This window comes from Cupressus sempervirens, chromosome 11 (genome assembly GCF_028749045.1).
Source record: "Cupressus sempervirens isolate cs-2001-9-10 chromosome 11, ASM2874904v1, whole genome shotgun sequence".
Classification (NCBI taxonomy): Eukaryota; Viridiplantae; Streptophyta; class Pinopsida; order Cupressales; family Cupressaceae; genus Cupressus; species Cupressus sempervirens.
Window position 1 is genome coordinate 197,896,027 of NC_143128.1, and position 18,708 is coordinate 197,914,734.

Sequence of the window (18,708 nt, forward strand, 5' to 3'; positions counted from 1 at the left end):
GAACTAACAATGGTTTGTATCTTTTCTGTAGGTAGCCGAAACAACATTCAAACTAGTGCCTGTGCGTCACACTCTTCCCAATGTCAACAAAAGTATATGAATCATGGATTTCATCTATTGGTTTGTGAGTATAGTCACATTTTTGCAAATTTGTATCCCTTCTTTTGTTATGATCACTGCTCACTATCGTAGTGATGCCTCTATAATTGCTATCCCAGTTAATCAAAAAAATCGGCAGTGTTGTCCATAATTTGTTATTTCAACTTCTCATTATTGTTCCAAGTAAAATCTGAGGTTATTGTCCCTCTTTGAAATTATCCATCTATGACTTTATAAGTCTATGGCTTTATTTTGAGTGCCAAGTTTTAAGAAAAAGTTATAATATTAAATGTCTTTGTAAGAGTTGTGTTTCTGAAATAATGAAAGGGCAGATGTCTTCCACCATTATGTTTCTTCATAACTCAAATAAGTCTTATATCTTATTACAATTAGTAAAACTTATGTAAATGTACCTTCATCTTTAAAACTGCTAATAATACTAAGTGATCTCATATGCATGTCAATTGTAAGTAATGACACGATCTTGTAAATCTTTTGCAATGGCCAAGAGGCTTAATACTCCTTTTGGCAATCTCCACTCAAGGTTTGACAGTTCTAAATCTTCCTTGGACCCTTATCCATTGTCCCTAGGGTCATTTTTCTGTATATCTTGTGCCGAGAGCCATTATAAGATAAACCATAATGGATGGAATTATTTTTGTTCCATGTTCAATCTGCTGACAGGAAAAAATTATATATTCTGTTTGGATATCATACGTTACTGATTGGATATTATCAGTTTGACTTGCCTATGATTTCCTCCTCGGTTCAGTTGTAGCTATCATTTAAATGGTTATGAATGATGGATGGTCTCTTCAAAACTATTCATTGGATTATTTGGTGCTGTCTTGTATATTTTAAACATTGATTGTATGTTATCGTCAGTTCTTTTCACTTACTGACTCTGTGTATTTGTATTGGTTCATCTCCGTAGATCTCTATTGTACCTCCATTTATATTGAAGGATTAAACAGGGAGAGATGTCTTTTCAGAGACGTGCCTTATGTCTTACCATTTCACACCTATTTCTCTAATAGAATATCATCTATTTTTATAAAGTCTTATGCGTTCTCCTGAATAAAATCTAATCCTTGCTCATTTCATTACAATCTATAGTGACTCCGAGTTTGGTTCTATCTCTGATCACTGATGGTGGCCACCTCTATTTCGATAATATAATGTGATGTGATTATCATTTATGTATTGTGTTCTCTTGTGATTGGTCCATTTCTTATCTCCCTATCCTGTTTGTGTGTTTATTTGTCTAGATATAGAATCTCACTATCTATCTTATCCACCTAGGATATCATAATTTGCAACTAGGACGGATGATTTTGAACTCTAGTTTGAATTCCCAGTTTAGTTTGTTGTGCAATTGGTACAAGTTCGATATCTCTTGATATACAATTTGACAAGCTTTGTTGTGAGACTTCAACTCGTGTACGAAAATGAAACTATTCATTCGACAAACCTCCTGGTTTGTATATGGTTCCTGTTTGGAATGTTATAGATTCCTACTTGCCTCTTCTTTAGTGTCGATTGCTCTTGATAATAGAGTACGATAAAGTTCGTCAATTCCCTTTAGGTCTATATTGCGTACATAATTCTTAGGTTCATTCGCCAAGATCTTGAATGCTTTCCTTCAACCACTGATTGTTCTTGGCGCTTTGGGAGGACATACTACGTTTTTGATTGAGCAATTAAAGTAGTGGACTTACAAGTATTTAAGATCTTTCAGAATTCTTCCTTGTCGTCTCTCTAATTGCTTAATATTTGTTTCCCGTATTTGCCGCTTAAATTCCCTTTGTCTTCGTGGATGTTTTAGTGTTTGTGCGTAATCTTTAGTATGTTGATTTCCTACTTACAATGGTTTGCTAATTATCTTACAGTATTAGGTCTCCTTGTTTATCATTGGCTCTAACTCACTCCTTCGTACTTATTCCTTGAATGATCATTTGCTAGGTTGGTGATGCCCTCATATTTGTTCGTCTGATTATTTCTCAATAAGTCTCTATCACTTATTGCTCCATGCTCTACCAGTTGATTCATTTATTGTTGCCCTGTAGGGTTCAATGTTCCTTAGTATTGTCAATACTTGTGGTTCAATGTCTTTCCCCAAACTCGATGATCTTTGCCATTTGTTTGTTTGCAATTCAAATGTTAGATATCTCCTATTTGTCGTGTATCCCTTGTCTTCGCTCCATTCAGTATTCTATGTTGTCTTTGGCTGGACTGCATGTATCCTTTCCCTGATTTCTTTGTCGACGGTGTTTCTTCGTTCATTCTATTCAAATAATGCTTGAAAGTCCCACTATATTCATTGATCTCCTCCCAAGATCACTGTTCTTCACTACTGCCATTCTCTACACTATTTCCTGTGTATCTTTGTCTCCCTTTTAATCTTTTCTCTTGCATGCTTGTGAATTCTGTGGACTGTGTATGACTCAATATGCTTCATTCCTCCATGGCTAAGACCTGCTGCTATTCCTGCTAATCTTATGTCTTCTTGTTTGGAAGAACATTGTGTTTCTTCACATCCCTGTTATATTTACCCTTAATTCTGCATGTCCGCTGTGTAACTGCCATTTGATGGCTTGTTCCAACCTTGATCACTGGTGAGCCTTTTGTTCATCTCTATCCTCTGTATAGCTCAATCTTTTTCCTTTCCTTTCTATGCCTTTTCTTCCCACTGTTGGCATCAAAATAACGAAAGATCTGAACTGATTACACTGGACATAACATAAAATTATAAGTTCAGTCATTTTCTATCTTTTTTTTTTCTACATTTGCAGTTTGACTCTGATACCATGTTGAAGTATCTAGGATCATTTTCTGCAAATGTAATACCACTGCCATTGTGTGTGTTCCAAATGCAGATTTGAAGTCTTATAAATAAGAGAGGACGAGACATGTCTCATTAAGAGACATTTCTCTTTGGTTAATAATCATTAGATAATAATTATATATTAACAATAAATAACTATATATATATATATATATATATATATATATATATATATATATATATATATATATATATAAGATTATTTGTCTAAATGATGATTTACCATCAACAACGTATCTCATGATCGAATCAATCCAGCTGAAGCTACAGACTTAACAATTAAGATGATATTTGTAATTTTAACATGAATTATTAATAGTTATCAATATTTAATATTAATATATTAATTTAGAAAATCTTATTAGTAGGATTTTTTAATCTTAAAATATTTTGAACAAGACTATCTAATAATAATTCTAATACGAACTTAAGTATTAATTTGAATTGTAATAATAAGTCCAAGGATTTTACATATTTTATTTATAGTTATCATTGTTTTCTAATTTTATAATTTTTTAGTGTAGATTTAAGATATTTCTATCACTAATGAACAAGAAAATTATAAATTTTTACCAAGAAATAATGCATTTACATTTTACTAAATGACAATATTTTGATTGCCCATTGTTAAAGTCAAAGATGTATACATCATATCCCACTCAATAAATGTTCTTCAACAAGTTAGTATGCATTGATTTTAAGACATAATTTATTTTAAATATAAGTTTAAAGACTTGCAATATACAATAATGCTGACAACATGTGTCATCATAACAGTTCTGACGATACATCTACAATGATACACTTTTTCACTTTCACTTTTCATAACTGTTACGATACAATGATATATCATAACCGTTTTCATTTTTTTTTTGCAATGTTTAATATGTATGATCTTGATAAAAACTCATAGAAGATTTCTTATTTGACAATTTATATTTTTCTTCTTAAAATATTAAATAAAAGATGTTTAAATAATCAAACTGTCATAAATTTTTCAAATAACAGGTAAGGGTGATTTTCAAGTATCATTTGTATAAGTATAATTATGACTATGTGAAGTGAAACATCTCACATGACATCTAAAACTTTAGGGGAAAAATCTCCAATTTTAAACTTACTTCTCTCGAAGAAAACTTTGAGTACAATAGCATGCGATGAATTGTAGATGTTGGCAAGTATACATTTAAAATCTCTTTCAAGATGATTTATAAATACATCATAGGGTAAATACTTTGTTTTAGAATTACAATGATTAGTTTGCCACCATAATAAGGATCTCTCAAAGCTTGTACCTCATTTTGGGTTGATGAGTGTTAATGTTTTGTAGCTTCGGTTTGATAAACTCTAGTGAAGATATGTGTGTGTGTGTGTAATATATATATATACACACACACACATATATATGAGACGTACATAAAAATATATATCTATACACACACACACATATTTTGTTATTATTTATATATTAGAGAAAGAGAATTGTAACACGGGGACGCGTCCCCCCTCCCTTTTCGCCCAATGCGCGGGGGACTTGGGGACTTCGCTCCCTCGTCCCTAGTGGCACCACCAGATTCCACCACCTTCGATGAGGATGGGGGATGTCCAAGTGTTAACTATTTGCTGATTTCACTATTTATGTTCAACATTCGATGTTCCAATTCAATATAATGTTCAAGTATTTACTCTATTACATCTTTATATCTTATAATGCAATACATCTTTTCACCACTATTATTTTAAGTACCATATGTATCGTATATACAACCCCCTACCCTCAGTCCCCCACCACTACCCCCTTGTTGTTCCCAAATTAAGGCTTGTCTGTCCCTCCGTTCCGTCGTCCCCTAGCTGCATTTGAAAAGCATATACGAAAAAGATGGCAATGAAATTACACTTGCAGCGATCCTGTTACTCCAACATGGTATTAGAGTTAGGCTGGAAATGTGAAAGGTGGAAGAATAAAATATAAGGAGACTTATTTTTTATCTATTCTAGATTTACAAACATTTATATCAATTCATATTTTAAAAGAGGATTCTCTTTGGCCATATGAAGATCTATTGATGCTAGGAGATGTTGACAAATAGCGCATCAACCAGACTAGCTTGAGGTGATATATACAGAAAAATGATTTTGACAGGAATTTATGGATTTTGAGATATAAAGAGAGTGAACAAAATCCAAAACAATTGATTAAGTGGATAACATTATTACTGATGAAGAGTTCGACAAAAGAAGAGCATAATGGAAACCACTAAATATAACTATGTGCTTGCAATTGTTTTTTTTCCTGTGGTTTATTGGTCCAATTGTCTTGGTACTGCCTTGTCAAAAATACAATGTTAGTAGGTTCGTGTCCTGCCTGTTGTTCCTCTCACCATTTATTATTATTGGTGTATAGGATAAATAAATATATTATAATGAGTCTTTCGGGGGAGATGAATATTGACGAGTGGCTTTAGCGCAAATTAAAAATTTATCATTCAATAATTGTCTCAAAATAACCATTTTTCTCAGTGGAGATATCTTTGATAAGCATTTCCTCACTATTTTGTTGGAAAAAGGGCAGATTTTAAGAAGCAATGGAGAATTTTGGCGAACGGAAGGATGTGTACATGGACGAGTCCAACCTTGTGGAGGCATTGCACAACAATCAGCACAACAATCAACACAACAAACAACCCGAAAAAATTACTATGGGTATGACCAGTCAACAGTAGGGAAAGAGTATTTAAACAATAAAAGCTGCCCGACATTAAGAAAATCTGTGTGAATGATAATAAGCAAACAAGGAAATAATTGAGCCAGTGGGTGAATAAGTAAAAAAAGCGTTTGAAGAAAGTGAAATTGAAGGGACGACCAAACAAGGCTTTCAAAGTTGTCCCGTACAAGTATAAATATTTAGAGGGAGATTGAGATTCAAAAGGAGCTTGACATTGCAATAGATGAAGAGAGGGAGCAAATAGAGGATATGGTTTCGTCAACCTTCACTGATCTTAATCATATTGATTTAGAGGGAGTAAACCATATTGCGATGGATTCTTCTGTGATCAATAAATTGTTGCAGTCAAGAGGACTGTGATTCATGTATATACCTCGTGACTACGTGATTTTAATGGCCCTACCCCCTGTATACATCATGAGGAAGTGACGACTTCCAAATGATGTCACTTGTATTTGTAGAAGTTACTGTAAGGTGATGATCTTACATTAACTTGTATTATGAGATCAAACAAATTGAGTATATGGTGAATGTCTTGCATCTCAACATTCTGGAAGGCAATTACTAAAAGAGTATTTGGGTAATATCATTAATATCATGGGAGGCTAATACTCTTGATATCATATGTGATATCAAAATCTTTTGAGTACTTGGTGAATATCATTGATATTTGGGAGGCCAATACTCTTGATATCAGATGTGATATCAAACCTCATTGGAGTACTTGGTGAATATCACGTGTTGATATTCTGGAAGATCAATACTCATGATATCAAATACGATATCAAATGCTGGAAAACATCTGAGATATCAAGTGAGATATCCTTAAAATTTGTCATTCCTAATATTACCAATGGCGTAATATCTGTCTTGTGTTTATCCTCCCTAGCTAAGAGCGTGTGTTAATGTTTTTTTAGCTTCGGTCTGATAAACTCTAGTGAAGACATGTATATATATATATTTAATATATATGAGATGTACAAATATATATATATATATATATTATTCATATATTAGAGAAAGAGATAATATATAATATGTATATATAATTATAATGCGTAATACTATGAATAGACATGTCCCTAACGAGACATGTCTATTCATAACTCTTTTCTCCATATAAATATATTGATAGCTGCATATGAAAAACATTTTCTAAAAACATGGCAATACAATTACACTTGCAACGATCCTGTTACTCCGACAATGAGTATGGGAAAATCCTCAGCATTAGGAATTTCCCCCTAGTGGAAAATTCTTATCATTAGGAATTTCCCCCTCGTGGAAAATCCCTAGCTTTAGAAATTTCCACCAAGTATGGTTTGTTCACTATCCTTCTCCTATTTCTCAAACATGCAAACCTTTCTCACTTGGACTAAAATTTCACCTACCAACTTGGACTTCGGTTATGAAAATACCTCAAAAGGACATCAAAACTCTCATGCCAACCCCAAATAAATTACTTCCTAGCAAGCCAAAATTGCTCAAACTCATCCCCAAACTTGGAGACTTGAAAATGTTTCCAACTCAAGCCACCTAAGAGAAAGACTTTTACCTGCTAAAGCAAAAGAGGGGGTCCCCGATCACAATGGGGCGATTGTGTGAAAACCATACAACACTATGGAGCTCACAACATCTTCCTAGATAGTGAATGACCAGCTAGATATATTGCCTTTATTGGTTTAGCAAACCTGGCTGATAGTTGTCAAGAAACATACAAACACAATTGCTAATATGCAAGAGAGCCTTTAAAACAACACGGATAATGTTTGCTCAAATCCCAACACCTGCAATTGATTGTATTGGAACAGATTGTGCATAATGTCTTCACTTGGAAACAACACCAAAATAATGCCACAAACCAACATCAATAAACTTTGTAACTCGCAATCAGTCTAATAACAACTTTCCACAATGATTTGCAGGCACCAACCTATTAGAGGCTGCAACCTCTATATATATGAGCAACAACTCACTGGAAGCACCAACCCCCGAACTTCTCAGTCACGGACCTACTGGAAGCACCAACTCCTACTGCTTGTCTTTATGAGCATCAATACACTGCACACAAACTGTTCTTCCACTTTGATAATGTTGCTTAGTTAACTGATGATGGACAATTAAATCACTGCTTTTCTACTTCTCTTTATGTATTTGCTTCAAGTCTGCATATACATTTTATAAATATATCTTTCATACAGATCTGCTCCAATCTGCATGGTATTACTTGTACTTACTACACACAACATACTTCTCTATCTCATCTATCCAATTTATATATCAGATGAATAAATCTGTATATGCACGTACACCCACGCACACACACACATATACACACACTTCTTTTTCTTCATTCATGTAGTGTCTATTTATTCTTCTTCATACGGCACTCTTCATTCCAACTCTCTCTTTCTTTGAACCTATTAACATGTATATATATACTCTCATATGTTCTTATTCACATACCGCACACCTTCCTTATACTCAATAAAATTTTGATACTTGTGTATATGCTATATACATCAGATCAATATATCTGATTATATACTTTCTTTTCTCTAACTGTACTTCCTCTTTTCTATTTTTTTCTCATTCATCTCCACATTCACAGCTTAAAATATGAAGTTATATATTTATAATCTTTTATTCTAATAAAAAAGATATATCTATTGGCCAAAATGACTTCTCTTACTGATGTTCGCATCTTTTCATATTTAATTAGTTTCTCTTGATCGCTCCTTTTTGACTTTAACAAACTGTGTTATTTTTGAACAATTCATGACCTTGTTGGTTTTATTGCTGCATTTAAATTAAGATCTCTTCTTTTATTGCTTGCTTGGGCACATGCTTGCTTGATTTTAACACTCTATATAAATTGTACTAATGAATAATTAAACTATCATTGCTTTTCATGGATATTATCGGTGGCACATTTTTGTCCATATTGTGTCTGTAGGTGTAGTTTTCATTAATATTGTCTTCATATGATACAATATCATGTTGCTGCCCTGTCATTGCTTTTCGGGCCTTCACCAATCTGCACTTTCTTTGTTACATTGATATGTGATGACACGGAAGACCAGCATAGGCACATAGTTCCTCACAACCGATGCTCCACACAGCCCTTTATCTTCTATCGTGGCTTTAACAGTAATGATGCTGCAGATATATCAATCGAAATAGGCTCTTGAATTTTAGTATTTGTTTTTTGCAATCACCATTGTTGATATATATTGAAAATTTTTCATTATATTTTGTTTTTATCAAGCCTCCTCAATTTTTGTCTGACCTGTCATTGCTGCCTTAGGAATTGTGTTCATCTTTTTCTTTTGCCATCGCACGATATTCTATTCCTATTTCTAATCATAACTCAGATAAAATATATATTTGTTCCTTCCACAATCCCGGCAGCTCCTCTTCAATATATTGCTTGATTGCTGACTGTTCAAGTTTACGAGGAATCAATAATCCTTTCAATCAGAGCTTTTAAATGGTTGATTGTTCTTTGAATCGTTGTGATAGTGCTAAGAATGTTCGCTGCATATGTATGTTTAATATTAGTGTTTGTTGTCAAACACTATCACATATCTAGGTTTATAATCTTGCAATTACTCTTTCATCTGCAGACCTTCATATTATCGCAGCATTCATAAAACATCAAATTACTGCATACTCATATGAATGATATAGTTTGCTTCAATTGTTCTTTGAATCGTTGTGATAGTGCTAAGAATGTTCGCTGCATATGTATGCTTAATATTAGTGTTTGTTGTCAAACACTATCGCATATCTAGGTTTATAATCTTGTAATTACTCTTTCATCCGCAGACCTTCAAATTATCGCAACATTCATAAAACATCAAATTACTGGATACTCATATGAATGATATAGTTTGCTTCAATGTTTGATAATCTTAGAAGTTGTTCATAATATGATGAAGATGCTCTTTCTATGATGCATACAGGTTTTCGGTATATGGCATGCTTGATTGCTGTTATACAGTCTTTCTTGGTCGCTGCAGTTGTGATGTTGGTGTCTTTTATATAAGCCGCATCATACTGCATTGTATACATACTCCATCATTTGTAAACTGCATCATACTCCGTTGTATACGTACTCTATCTTTTATAATTTAGTTCAAGTTAATGTACATATGTTTAAGTCTCTATATTCTACGATGCTTCTAATTTGAGTGGTTGTTAGACTTCTTGACGTTACTTCTTTTGTGCATCTCCTTATCATGTCTGATGATTTGTATAGTATTTCTCCAGTATGGATATTAATTATGTTAATGCAGATCACTGAACTTTGTAAGTGAATCTTTCACATTAATGAAAACTTTCTGACTGTACCTTTGACATCAATGGCATATTCATCATTGTGCATAGGTTGTGGGTTGATGAAAGCCTTAAGTCAGAGATTAAATCCAGTTAAGAAAAAGATGAGTGTGTAATGCATCTTTTGACTGTTTGGTATGAAGGAGTTCGTTCCCTGTTGTTTATGCTAAATATAAACCTGTTTATTAATTCTTAGTCTACTTCTATTGTGTAATCATGTGTGCAGGAATGATCCCAATCTAGTATTACCTAATGAGCGGAGTATGAAAGTACCCAATGTGGACAATTTTATTGAAGAAGGGAAAAAGGTGCCTGGAAAGTTCCGCAACATTGTACTTCGTGGGCTAGGTGTGACTATGGAAGTTGACAAATATACCACGTCTGGTTGGCCAGCAGTAACTAGTGCAGCTTTGAAAGCATTCGCTGGAAAAGTTTCTCTTGACTACAGCATTCTAGAAGATGAAGGGGAAGATGAGTATGCAACAGACTTAGATGATGACTCAGCTATTTTGACCTCTTCAGCAGTCAATGGTAAGGAAAATAATACCAAGAACAATGTGGAGGAAGACTTATCTGTCTATGGAACTGCGTATAAGGCATTTGGAGGTGGCAAACGAGGGAAGGAGGCATGTCATGCTTTTGCTGCTTTGTGTGAAGTGTCATCAATCAACACTTTAATTTCCAACTTTCTTCAGCCATTACAGGTTGGAAAATACTTATTTCAATTTGTCATGTCGTACCTGGTTTTTCAGTTCCATGTTTACGTAATAAATGGTTTGAACTATTAGTTCTGTGTAGCAGATGCTAGGACACCATCTATTGTCAACCTTAAAGTTCTGACGTTTTCAAAATATTCCAGATATTTTAAAGGTAAGTGCAAGCATTGGGTTGATAGAGAAATGTGAAGTTTTCTTTAGAGTTTGTCTGTAGGGCTCTTATTCTCCTAGCACAGGCTTCACTTAGGCACATTCTAGGGTAGGCTGATCTCTTAGTCTTAATACATTGCATATAATTCATGTATTAAGTCTCTGCAACTGCACCTAAGTTCGTATCTGGGTTATAGTCCAAATCCTCTGGCCAAGAGTGAAACTCACGTCTCTTTGGCATGCTCCTTGTCATTGTGATTCGGGTCTCATTCTTGCACCTTGCAACTCCATTCTGTTGCCTTGTCAATGCTAATGCAATTTGCCTCTTGATTTATAAGGTCTTCATTTTATATTGATATTCTATTTCCGTTATCACTTTAAACTTAAACTATTGGAAAATTGAAATACTTCGTATTGTGCTCCTGAAGAAGTAAAAGCAAATCTTCTTGTAGAACTAATCAGGGAGCTCTACAAATATCCCGTATCAAAGAATTGAACCAATTTATGGCTACATATATTAATAGTAAAACTGTGATGACATTGGAATATGCTTTATTTTGTAAAGAGGTTTCCACGTTCAAACCATGCAACTAATGCTGACTAGTTATCTGTTGTTTAAGTGGCACTTTGAGCACCATCTTTTCTTTGTTAACATTATGAACCTGTGAAAAAATTAAATGGCCAAATATCCTATATGCCGTTATCAGCTATAACAGTAAAGCTCATAATTATTAATGACATTTGTTTATCTTTATCTCTGTTTATTTTATGTTGCTGCATTGTTCTGAACTTATGAGATCTAGGCTTGTGAGATTATCAACCTTCAAATCTCCGCTGATTTTAAAATGTCTTCTTGCTAATTTTTGAGTTCTAGATAAGCACATTTTGCATATACTTGTTTGATCAATTTTGGTGTCAATTTTTGTAGCATAAGTTTGAGGGAATGGATAGCACAAGTGTCCAAAAAATGTGAATAATTCTCCTCAACAAATAAATCAACCGCTCTACAATTTTTGACATTTTAATATTTTATATTATGTTTTGTGCAATATTTTGAGGGTCCACATCCTCAATGGCTATCATGAGAATGTTCACAACAAATGCACAGTCCTTCTCTTCTTCATCACATTGCACCACTCTCAAAATTATTGTCCCTTTAGGGAAGACTTCCTCTTGTTTGCAGTAAGGTGCTCCACAACTTGTCAAAATTTGGACCCTTGTACTTGTTTCGAGCTTTGTTGGTTTCTTTTTACATTTTTTGCTAATATTCTGTACCAACAATATTGAAAGCCATTCAATTTGGATAGAGATATATCACAGTGTTGATTAACAATCCTTCAACACTTGTTTTGAATTCCATTTACAAAGGTCACTTTGGTCTCTTAGGTGTGATGCACACAAGTTCTTTGGAACTTGATGAAAATGGTTGGCTTTTTAGGTTGAAGATTAGAAGGTGGTGGAGAGGGCTACAAAAGCTGATTTGATATGCAACATATTAGTTTTTCTTCCTTATTAATATGTGACATGGCTTGTGCTTCAATGTAATGTCCCTATCTTTGAGCCTTTGGAAGCATCAATTATGTTCTGTGTTATCAGATGTGTCTAGGGCCCTCCGTAGTGGATGTGGATGCACGCATGGTTGTGCTTGAGTTGCTCACAAGTTTTCAATAGATTTCTGCAAACTCTCTTACTAAATCAGATTGTGATAATACCTTCTTTATTGTAGGTTTAACCCAATATATATAAAGAAACCAAAAGATATGTCCTTTCAAAGGACATGTCTCATCTAGGTCGGCCCACACAGTTATCCAAAATTGGTGTCCTTTAGGAGATGATTTAAATAGTTAAAAAATAATGCAAACTAAACATAAATAATACTCCTAAATGAGATGCCGATAAGGTAATAAACTAAGGGTTATAAATAAGCAAATCTTCCAAGAGGATGTCCATGCTTTATCTGATCATGTACAATTAGATATTCAAACTGGTATGTTGTCAAAGTTACACAAAATTAACACTCCCTCTCAACTTGATAATCATACTGAGAGAGCAACATCAATTAAGATGAATGAGCACAGATTGATACCCTATATATATTTGAATCTTCTAAGCATGTGGTATCATAGAACACATGATACTAAGTCATATTACCATCTTGTGATATGACTTATCACTTATACTAGTGATGACGGTATTGCATAGAATGCATCATGTAGGATAAAATTCGAAAAATGATTAAATTATTCATTTATCCAAGTTGTGACTCATAGGTATTGGCAATCCTATATCACAACATGATCCTGTGTTAATATCTATTCGAACATAGGATAAAATCCAAAGAATAAATTCTTCCTTTATCCAAGTTGTGACTCATAGGAATAGAAATGTCTACATCACAAAATGATCTTGAACTCATCTAGATCTGACAATAGTTCTCTATTGCTCAACACATTATCTAAGAGATTGTCATCTCTCATAATGTCTTTTATACAAGTGTTTATCATCTTAGAGATTGTCACCTCCTAAATAATGAATACAAATGGTGAAGCTCATAACAGTCAATAGCTTGACAATAAAAATTATTTATTAATAATTTAAAGAATACAAATGTTTTATAATTCAACCATACCAAGTCTTTTCCTGAAGCGATCTATCTTCTCTCTCTTTAGAGGTTTGGTAAGAATATCTGTTGTCTGATATGCAGTACAAATGCATTCTAATGTTACAGTATTCTTGTCTACCATATCTCTAAAATAATGGTAAGGAATTTCAATATGCTTGGACCTATCATGGAAAACTAGATTCACAAAAAGCTTGATGAAACTCTAGTTATCACAATGAATAATAGTAGGATTCATGGGTTGACCAAATAATCCCACAAGTAACTTTCTAAGCCAAACTGCTTCCCTAGAGGCCATTGCAGCTGCAATGTATTTAGCTTCTGTGGAATTCTGTGCTACTGATGATTGCTTTCTACATATCCATGATATCATTGCCGATCCTAAACTGAAAAAAAATTCTGAAATACTTTTTCTATCATCCCAATCTGAGTCTGTGAATCCATGTAAATCCAAGTCAACTTTCTCATATTTGAGCCCAATGTTAAAAGTGCCTTGTAAGTATCTCATAATGTGTTTAACTGGAACTAGGCGAATTTCCTTTGGCTCACACATAAACTTACTTAAGACATTAACAATATAGCAAATAACAAGTCTTGTATTTACCAAGTACATAAAGAGACCCAATCATCTGCCTATAGAGAGTAGAATCTATGGAGGGTGATTCAACAACTGCTTCCTTAAGTTTGTGTAGATTAGTCTCCATTGGAGAAGACATAGGCCTACAATTCGACATTCCAAATCTCTTCAAGATGTCTAATGTATACTTCCCTTGATTAAGTATGATGCTGTTAGAATTTTGCCATACTTCCAATCCTAGGACGTAATGAAGGAGTCCTAAATCTTGCATCTCAAATTATTTGATTAGATCTTTCTTGCGTTGATCTATAACATGATCATCACTTGTTATTAGTAAATCACCAACATATAGTATCAAAATTACCATATCATCTTTATCCCTTTTGTAATATAGACTTGGATCAACTTCATTCTTGGAGAATCCTAAGCTGGTGAGATACTTATCAATTCTTTCATACCGTACCCTTGGAGCCTGTTTAAGCCCATAGAGAGCTTTCTTGAGCTTGCAAACAAAAAATTTAGGGTTATGAGTTTCAAATCCTTTAGGTTGCTCCAAGTATACCTCTTCTGTAATCTTTCCATTTAGAAATGCTGTTATTACATTCATCTGATGTACTTTCCATCCCTTCGATGCTGCAATAGCTAGGACTACTCTTACAGAGGTGTATCTGGCAGTAGGAGCAAAGGTTTCTTCATAAGTAGTTCCCTCCTTCTGAGAGAATCCCCTGGCTACAAATCCCACTTTATATTTTTCAATGCTACCATCAACAACATGCTTGATTTTAAATATCTACTTAGAAGAAACAACGGATTTTCCTTTAGGTCTTGGAACAACTTCCTAAATGTCATTCTTATGTTTAATAACATTTGCAACATTGGTTGGTTTTGATTTAGATAAATCACTCATGTTTGTAGCATAACAAATTTTTTTTTTGGGTCTTTTGCTTTCTCTAAAAGTTCCAGATGGTGCAACGAAGTCTTGTGCTTCCTCTACTATCTTAATGGACCAAAGTGGTCTTTTCTTTGGATTTTGAGTTTCTTCAAGATTAAGATTTTGAATTTCATCTTTAATTTCTTCAATATTCTCCCTCTAAAACTTATATTAGGTTTAACCTTAGTAAAGACTTCTTCAGGAGTTTTATCTCTAAGGTAGGAGCAAGGACTTTTGTATTGAATATAGACAACAGTACAAGAGTCTTTTGCCCAAAGATAATATTCTAAATTTTGATCAAATATCATAGCTCTTGCTGCTTCTATAATTGTTCTATTCTTCCTTTCTGCTACCCCATTTTGTTGTGGGTTGTAAGGAACGGTATATTCCCTCTTAGTTCCTGTTTCTTTACAAAACTCTTTAAACAAATTTGAAATGTATTCCCCTCTATTATTAGTCCTAAGAGTTTTAATTTTGTGTCCTGATAAGTTTTTAGTTAAGGTTTTGAATTCTTTAAATCTCTTAAGAATTTTTTCTGATTCTTTACACTTTAAGAAGTAAATCCAAGTTTTCCTAGAGAAGTCATCTATAAAAAGTATATAGTACCAGAATCCTCTAAGAGAAGGAATAGGAATAGGTCCACATAAATCTGAGTGGATTAACTCCAAAACATTGCTAGTTTTTCTAGTGCTATCATAAGATGGACTTTTGGTGTTCTTACCCAGAGCCCATCCTTGGCATATGCTTGAATGATCTTTATTCAACTTAGGTAAACCAATTACCATCTTTTCCATAGTTGATAAGGTTTTGAAATTTAGAGGACCTAACCTTCTGTGCCATATTTCGTTTATATCAGCAGCTTCATGAATTGAGGCTTGAATAGGTCGACTAAGTTTTGTATTGAATTCATACAAGTATCCTTTTCTTTGACCAATCAATTTTGATTTCTTTAATAAAGAGTTCTTAGACCAAGTCAATACTCTACCATCCATGAATGCAACATTATGTCCATCATCTTCAAGTGCTGTAATAGAGATTAGGTTCCTTTTTATTCTTGGTACATAGAGTACTCCTTTGAGATATAGAACACTACCCTACTTCAGTTTCAGGGTGGAACTTCCAATTCCTTTGACGGAATGAGTTGAATTATCACTGATGGTAACTTCACCATCTACTTCTTTTGATATAGAGTCTAGTGCTTCTTTGTATGTTGTAATATGTCAAGATGACCCACTATCAATCACCCATGCCTTACTTGATACTTAATTTGATAGTGCCGAATACAATACACATTTCTCAGGATCATCGTTATCATCTTTCCTAGTAATGTTTATACAGTTTACTTGTTGCTTAGAGTTCTCAGGGCAATCGGATCTATAGAGTCCAAATTTTTTGCATTTGAAGCATTTTATTTTGGATAGATCTTTCTTAGGTTTGTTATTATTTTGATTACCCTTCTTCTTAAGTGCTTCTTCTTACCTTTACAGGAATTTGTGCTAAGAACATGAAGTTCATCATCTTCAGTTTTCAACTTTTCCCCTTTTTTAAAGTTTTCTAGATTCTTCATTAAGACAATCTCTCTTAAGTCTACTGAAGTCAAGGAGATTGTTTCTAGCATTTACTCCTTGTGTGAACATTTCCCATGAATCCGGTAACCCATCTATAGCCATTAGTGTTAGTTCCTTGTCTTCAATTATGGTTCCTATACTTGCAAGTTCATCTCTTAGACTAGCAACTCTTAAGAAGTAAGAATTCATCAATTCTCCCTTCTTTATCTGTATATGATTTAGTTGCCTTTTAGTGTGAGGGATCTAGTTGCATTGTTAACCTCTTATGCATTTAATAATGCATTCATCATATTAAATGATGTTTGATGTTTCATTAGCATAGGTACTATTTCATTTTTCACTCCATCTAATATGATCTGCACGACTTTCCTGTTTCCTTCACTCCAAATAGTTTTATTAGGTTCAATAGTAGGTTGCTGGGATGCTGAATCAACAAACTGTTTCACATCATTGTCTTCAAAAATCATCATAATTCTGAATTTCCAAGCAATGAAGTGTTCTTTCCCATCAAACCTGTCCTCGGGTCTGATTGTGGTTGCCATTTGAAGATAGACAGATGTTGCTAGATATATAAATACTGATCGTTTAATTTGCAGAGCCTAGGTTCGACTACCAGAGCTCTGATACCATGTAAGATTTCTGCAAATTCTGCTACTAAATCAGATTAAGATAATACCTTCTTTATTGTTGGAAGATGATGTTTTTCTTTATTCAGACTTGAAGTAAATTTTCAATAATGTAAATAATATTCTGAAAATATTATTGATCTGCAAGGATTTGAATAAGGCAGTAATGTAGAGGAGCGGACTTAAATTTTTTTTGTGCTCTCTATCCTCAAACTTACCCTATATTTATAAAGAAACCAAAAGACATGTCCTTTCAAAGGACATGTCTCATTTAGGTCGGCCCACACAGTTATCCAAGATCAGTGTCCTTCAAGAGATGATTTAAATAATTAACAAACAATGCAAACTAAACATAAATAATACTCCTAAATGAGACACTGATAAGGTAATAAACTAAGGGTTATAAATAAGCAAATCTTGCAAGCGGATGTCCATGCTTTATCTGATCATATACAATCAGATATTCAGACCAGTATGTTGTCGAAGTTATACAGAATTAACATTTTTAATTTAGAGATTTCTTTATTTGTGGCTTCGTTTTCTACTTCTACGTGCTAGTTTCATGGTTGTGCAAGTGCACAATATTTAGGACACTTAATGCGTTTGACATGACCAGTATATCTTGAAAAGACATCTAGGTTGACGAGTTTCATAGTTAGCAACATGGTTTTCAAGTGCAAAATGATGGATGATAATGACTTTGACATTTTTGGCATCTTGCATACTTTGAAACTAATTAGCGTTGAACTTGTTTTGAATTTTATGGGTGTGAATAATATGAGTGGTCCAGTAAGGTAGACCACTTTAGGTGACATATTTTACAATAATAATTCAATCAGTGAAAATCATTGTAGCTTAACTTTCATGAACGGGCTTCAATGATGAATAGCTTGGAACTATAGTTTCCACTTTAGATCCTGCAGATGACTGAACATGCTGTACAGTAATTCGAGAAAGACTCTGAACATCGTAGGTGATGGAAAGGCTTTGAGATGTAGAATAATAGAGTGCCAAATGATGTATTTTATTTAGGCAAGGTAGAACCTAATTTTTTTCCTCTGGTGGAGGCAGTTATCTGTTATTTTAGGTTCCTCAACTATGATGTATATGGGTTATTTATGAATTTTATTGAAGTCATAATTAAGTGCATTGTTATTGGGAATGATTCATAAAGTTGATTTTTATGGACATGAAATCTGCACTTTGAAATTAGAAAATTTCAAAGAAATTTATACGGTTTGTTCAGGTTCTATTTTTCTGTTACAGCAGTAAGTTCTACATTGGATTTCATGTCGTTCTGCACTTGGTGATCATGTATTTTCACAGCTGTTCTATATATTTCTTGAGTTTATATCTTAATTCAAGTTTTGTTATTCTTCTTGGTTCCAATTCTGATAATCTTAGTTACCAATGTTCAGTATTTATGACCTTACTTTATTTTGTCAGGAAATACTGATTGAGTCTAATTTATGCATTACTTCCAAGGGTGTTTTTAAATTTCTTTGATGTTAGT

General features: G+C 33.7%; 1 protein-coding gene across 6 annotated transcripts in view; it reads left to right on the plus strand.

The window, feature by feature from the left end:
* LOC149528867 (DNA polymerase I B, chloroplastic/mitochondrial-like) overlaps window positions 1–18,708 on the plus strand; it is a 122,391-nt gene that overhangs the window by 60,080 nt on the left and 43,603 nt on the right. For all 6 annotated transcript variants that reach the window (XR_016358313.1, XR_016358312.1, XR_016358309.1 and 3 more), the window contains exon 6: window positions 10,234–10,711. Coding sequence is in view for 2 of the 6 variants with exons in the window: in XM_089807916.1 (XP_089664042.1) it covers window positions 10,234–10,711 (478 nt within the window). In the remaining 4 variants the exon portion in view is untranslated. The remainder of the gene's footprint in view (window positions 1–10,233; window positions 10,712–18,708) is intronic.